Source organism: Saccopteryx leptura, unplaced genomic scaffold (genome assembly GCF_036850995.1).
Source record: "Saccopteryx leptura isolate mSacLep1 unplaced genomic scaffold, mSacLep1_pri_phased_curated manual_scaffold_25, whole genome shotgun sequence".
NCBI classification, from domain to species: domain Eukaryota; kingdom Metazoa; phylum Chordata; class Mammalia; order Chiroptera; family Emballonuridae; genus Saccopteryx; species Saccopteryx leptura.
The window spans coordinates 570,001-576,144 of record NW_027095707.1 but is presented as its reverse complement, the minus strand read 5'-3'; the positions used below and the strand labels follow the sequence as shown (position 1 = coordinate 576,144).

The window sequence follows — 6,144 nt, the reverse complement described above, 5'->3', positions numbered from 1 at the left end:
TGGAGTCCCTGGCCTGGCCGGTCCTTTTTTCCCTGAAGCTGGCCCCACGTTTTCCCTCTCGGGACACCCCAGCGCAGGCACATACGCATGTGAATGCGGGCCCGTGGGCCAACAATTCAGCCTCATGGCCGTCTCCCGCTCAGGCACATCGGGACTGGGCCTGCGGGGTGGCCAGAGCAGGGACGCAGACAGGATTTTGCGGGGTGGGAGGGACGGCGCTGAGGGAATGGCAGAGCACTGAGAAAGGCAGGGGAAGCCTGGACCCAGCGGGGCGAGCGGCGGTTCCCGCCGGCTGCTGCCGGGAGTCACGTGGCTGCGTCTCTACCCAGGCCCCCAAAGCCTTCAGGGACATCCACACCTCCTTCTCCCTGGAGGGGTGGCCGCCATGGGTGACTGGAAGAAGGTGCGCTGCCCCAACGGGGAGAGGAACCAGGACGCGCTGCTGCGCACAGGTGACGGGGCGAGGGAACCAGAGTGTGGGATCCGCGGGTGGCTGGAAGGCCTACATGCTTTGGGGACTGCTCCCTCAAGCACTTCGCTTTGGGGACCAGGATTTTGTTTTTCCCCAGGCCTCAGAGCCCCTCGAACTGCTTTCATGGTTCACCTCTGGCTGGACACCAACCCCGGCGGAGTACACTGAGGACTCGCATGAAGAATGGATTCGGAGGCAGCGAGGTGAGGGTCCACAGGCATGGCGCTGCCCTTTTGAAACTGACGGGTGGTCAGGTCCCGGTGTCTCAACAGCTAAGGTGGTACAGAGCTTGCGTTTAGCAAACACGCACGATGCAAAAAGTGCATTGTGCAGTTAGGGGAGATTTGCTACACTGCTTCCATGTGTAAATAATTACATATATTTATAGATGTGTTAATGAGCAGGAACAGTAGAGAAGTATAAAAGCACGTAAGAAATAACTCATTCAGAGCACTTGTCATCACAAGATAATGAGGAAGGTCTGGCTGATGAGCAGTGTTCCAGAACAGGGCTGTCTGGGCAGTGCCGGCCACATTTCACATGGGAAAGGATTAATCTTGGTGATTACGGCAGCTGGGGTTGTGAGCCAGGGACCATTGTATCAGGCCCTGTGTCAGCCATCTCTTCAATGTGTCTGGAAAACACTCTAGTTAAAAATTGGGTAAGAGAAAATCACTTGTAGATTTCAGTTCCTCTGAGTACTTTAGAAAGGCTAATAAGTATGACCTAGGTATGTGGGGTGGACCTTGGATAGGCCTGGATATAATCTCTACTAAATTCAGAGTGAATTTAGCACTGGAGATTTGGGCAAATCTTACAAATTCTCTGAGCTCTTGAATAATAATGTGTAAGGTGAGGATACGTGCATATATTCTTTGAAAGTGTTTAATTCAATTTATTTATTTGCATATGTATTTGTTTATATTTTAGGTAAGATGAGAGGAAATAATGAGGCTGTCTCTCGAATGTACTCTTACCAGGATCTACCTGGCAACCACAATTTTTGAATACTGAGCTGGTTTTTAGCACCTCAGAATGATGTGCTCCAGCTAACCGAGCCATCCTCAGTGCCCAGGGCCAATGCTAGAAGCAATTGAGCTGCTGGCTGCAGAAAAGAAAGAAGGAGAGAAGTGGGAGAGTGAGGGGTGGAGGAGATGGTGGCTTCTCCTATGTACCCTGAATGGAATCACACCCGGGACATACAATGGGCCAACACTCTATCCACTGCGCCACTGACTAGGGCTTAAATTCAATGTAAAAAAACTGACACTTATGCCTGACCAGGTGGTGGAACAGTGGATAGAGCATCTGACTGGGATATGGAAGACGCAGATTTGAGACCCTGAGGTCGCCAGCTTGAGCGAGGGCTCATCTGGTTTGAGCAAATTTCACCATCTTGAGCCCATGGTCGCTGGCTTGAGCAAGCGGTTACTTGGTCTGCTGAAGGCCCGCGGTCAAGGCACATATGAGAAGGCAATCAATGAACAATTAAGGTGTTGCAATGCACAATGAAAAACTAATGATTGATGCTTCTCATCTCTCTGTTCCTGTCTGTCTTTCCCTTTCTATCTCTCTCTCTGACTCTTTCTCTCTGTCTCTTTAAAAAAACAAACAAAAAAAACCTAACACTTACATGTTGTCCAGTAAATACACCCCTGATAATAGCGACCACACCCTCTTGGTGTTGTATACTAGGCCTTTCCTCAATATCTTACATATACTGTGCCCTAAATATATATTTTATGAATAACTAAAAGTTGGGAAATTAAACCTGATAATGAGAAGGTCTACAAACAAAAATTGAATTGACCATCTGTAGTCAGTGTAGAGGCTTACTATTATAGAGACTTTCTGAGCCAAAAGTTGGCAAAGGAAAATTCCAGAGTTTAAAGAAGTACAGGTGATAATTTGATGGGAGGAGATTATGTGCTTTTTGACAAAGTAGGGACTAACACTCCTAACTCCACCAAACTCACTCTTCTCCAACTTAGAACTCAGGAGAAAGGAGAATGATGTAAAGATGTATAGCCTATGAGAAAGAAAAGGCCATGTGTACCATGAGGTCAGTGAGCCCCAGGATGATGACTACCTCTGTAAGTAACCCTCACAAAGCATGTTATCTCTTCATACAATAATTTCATGGGTCATTTGGCCATTGGAGAATTCCATTCCCCTATGGATCTGCACTACAGAATTGAGGCTCAATGATGTGAGTGCCTGTGCTCTCTCTGAAGCTCTATACATCCAGGAACATGCACTACACCTTCCCTAATCCCTGTTGCTCTCACCCCCAGATTGTGAGAAGTTCCAGAACCTCTTCATTTAAAGTCATGAGGTGCATGGGCCCCCAATATTTGTAAAAGACAGTGCAGTGAATAAGGGGCATCCAAACCACGCAGCCCTCACTCTGCCTCCTGGGTTGAGAATCAGACCATCAGGCATTCCTGAAGCTGGTCTTGGAGTGTGGAACGAGGCATCTGCTCTGCCAGTGGGTCTGCACTTTGGCCCTTATAAGGGCCAGATCACAGAAGATGAAGAGGCAGGCAACAATGGATACTCCTGGCTGGTGAGAAGTATTTACCTCTTTTCCTGTCTTGTGGCTTCCCACATCTCTCCCATGGCTTGCTGGGACCTGACCTTCTACATGCTAGGACATGGATGGAGACAATATGGTTAGCTCTGGGTACAGAGTCGACTTTGTAGACCATGGAGCTCCAGTTGAGGATCATACATTAAGTGGAAGTAAAGTGGTACAGACACAGAGGAATGCCTCCTCTCAACCCTAAGTAGACAGGTCAACTCAATGTAATGAGTAAAGAAAGTATCATGTGTTCATGAGTGGCAATGCATGCAAGCTGAAGAGCTTTGTTGACAGTAGAGGAAATACCTCCACATGGAAAAAAAGCCTTTATATTTTCTTCCTAAAATGCAGATCACCAAAGGGAGAAACTGTCATGAGTATGTGAATGCGAAGAATGAATTCTGGGCCAACTGGATGAGGTAAGGCCAAGAAGTTTTGAGGATTCACGGAGAACACTCATCCGTCTCAGGCCCATACATCTTTTCTTCTCATTATGCCTCCCTAAGTGGTCTCCCTCAACCCTCTGTTCCTCTTTTTCTCCATTCAGTGCTCTTTCAAAGCAAGAGGTAATTAGATAAAAAAGATAAAAATATAGCATATGTCCTCAAAATATAAATCTATATGCTAGACAAACTTTAGGCACTGGAAAAAAATTTTGACCACCTGGATAACACTTTAATTGATCTAATGATCATTATTTTAGCAAGTCCTTACTATATTCCAGTTTAGAGGAAGGTATTCATTATTAAAACAGATCATTTTTCTTATGGAGGACAAATTGCAGAAAGAGTGAAACAATTGATTTTAAAAATGTTTAACTATAATTTTTCTATTTTTTGAGAAGTGCAAAGTGCCAGGATACCTAAACCAAGCATAGCCAAAACTGTGAGGAAAGCAAATTATCCCAGTCTCATTCTAACTCGAAATGAGTTCTGAAGTCTACAGAGCAATGATCATTAACCACTATGCTAGGGGCTCTTTTATCAGAGGCTACAGAATGTGAATAAGCTTTTATTGTTCTTTATGATTTTGCTAAGTTAAAGACACCTCCAAGTCCTGATATGTTGGCTCAGCGGTAGAGCATCAGCCCAATCATGGAAGTTCAGGGTTTGATTCCCAGCCAGGGCACACAGAAGTGCTCATCTGCTTCTCTACCCTTCTTCCACTTCTTCATCTTTATCTCTCTCTTCCCCTCCCATAGCCAAGGCTATATTGGAGCAATGATGGCCTGAGCATTGAGGATGGCTCCATGGCTTCTGCCTCAGTTGCTAGAATGGCTTCAGTTGCACTGGTGCAATGCTGAGATGGGCTGAGTATCGCCCCCTGGTGGGCATTTCAGGTGGATCCTGGTTGAGCGCATGCAGGAGTTTGTCTGCCTCCCCATTTCTCACTTCAGTGGGGCAGGGAGACCTCCAGTTTTTTTTTTTGAACCTGGGTGAGGCATCAAATACTACCTAAATAAAATGTAAGGAGAATGGAGAAAGGCCTCTCTAAAAGAGATGAACTTGTGTTGAGTATTGAATGATGTGAACTAATCTAGACACAGAGTCCAAAATCAAGTAGCAAGTTCTGTGATATAAACAGGACCTGATTTAGTTTAGAGAAGCTAGAGGTCCCTTGGTTTTATGGCCAATCAGGGTGGAGGTTATATCTGGAATTGGCTTTGCAAAATGGCATTAGGATGGATAATAATTGTAATCAGTACCTGGAGATAGGAAGTAGTATGACATTGTGACAGGCTCAGACATTGAACAGAAGGTTCTCCGGGAGCACTGTGGGAGTGGGTGACATCAGAGCCCAAGTGTCAGGTGCAGAGCTGGACATGGATCTGAGAAGTAGTAGAAACTCATCACCTGTGTGTTTCTTTTCTTTCACCTGCCTCAATCCCAGGTACGTGAACTGTGCCCGGGATGACGAAGAGCAGAACCTGGTGGCCTTTCAGTATCGCAGGCAGATTTTCTACCGAACCTGCCAGGTCATCAAGCCAGACTGTGAGCTGCTAGTTTGGTATGGTGGCGAGTATGGCCAGAAGCTGGGCATCAACTACTTAAGCAAGCAGAGAGAGCTCTCAGCAGCTAGAGGTGGGCACAACCATTCTTCAAAATGGAAAGAAAAAAAAGAACTCACCTTAGAACTGTTCATGGTACATTCTAAAGTCTGTATTTTTTACTTTTTTGATTTTTTTCTTCTTTATTTTTAATATTTAATTAATTGTGTTTTTTTTAAGGATTATAAAAGTTATATTTATTCACAATGCTAGATTTATTGCATTCCCTTAGAAAATAGAGAACTGTTTATGTACCAATTTGCACATATAAAACTTTATACAAATTATGTGTATCACATAAAGGCCTCTGGTACAGCTAAAATCCTGACACTATAATTGGGGTAATCCTGCTGCAAGGTGTCCAGTTTATCAAGTCTGTCCATAAAAAAATAAACACTGGAATTACAGTCAGTCTCATGGCTCACATGCAGAAATTATTTTAAAATATAATAAAATAAACTTTCAATTCTCTAAAAATCAAAAAAGGTAAACTGGAAGTGGATACATTTTGCTACTCATTTCAATTTAACATGACAAATTCACACCTCATTATGTCTGGGAAAAAATAATCACTGTAGTGTTGACATTATCTTTAAAAGCTGCAGCTGCTTTAGAAGGTATTTTGTCAAAATTTTTGCCAAACAATGAAAAAAAATAATATTCCTCTTATAAAATGGTACAACATTTTAAGGAACCAGAAGATACTAAAAGTCTTTGGCTATACAACTAAAAGACCCTTTTGTGTTTACATAGATTCTAGGGTCACCCCAAATGCATCTCCCCTCCTCCCATTCCCCTCAACATCTTCCTTATCCCCTCCCTAAAGTGCCCTCCCCCTTCTGTTCAGCTTTATTCCATCCTATCATCCCCTTTCCCTCTGTCCTCTTTTCCTCTAGTCCCTTTGATTCCTCCTCTGTCTCTATTTTGTTCCTCAGTTCACATTATTCCTTGGATTCCTCAAATGAGTGAGGTCATATGATATTTTTCTTTCTCTGCCTGGCTTATTTCACTCAACAAAATAGTATCCAGGTCCCTCCATATTGT

The 6,144-nt window shown here is 44.1% G+C and overlaps 1 protein-coding gene across 1 annotated transcript; it reads left to right on the top strand.

Annotated features, from left to right (window-relative positions):
• Positions 1–506: 506 nt before the first annotated feature.
• Positions 507–5,288, top strand: LOC136386959 (histone-lysine N-methyltransferase PRDM7-like). The gene is made up of 5 exons (XM_066358053.1): positions 507–675; positions 2,836–3,038; positions 3,405–3,472; positions 4,944–5,134; positions 5,281–5,288. The coding sequence occupies exons 1-5, from the start codon at positions 507–509 to the stop codon at positions 5,286–5,288; spliced, it is 639 nt and encodes a 212-aa protein (XP_066214150.1).
• The last annotated feature ends 856 nt before the right edge of the window (positions 5,289–6,144 follow it).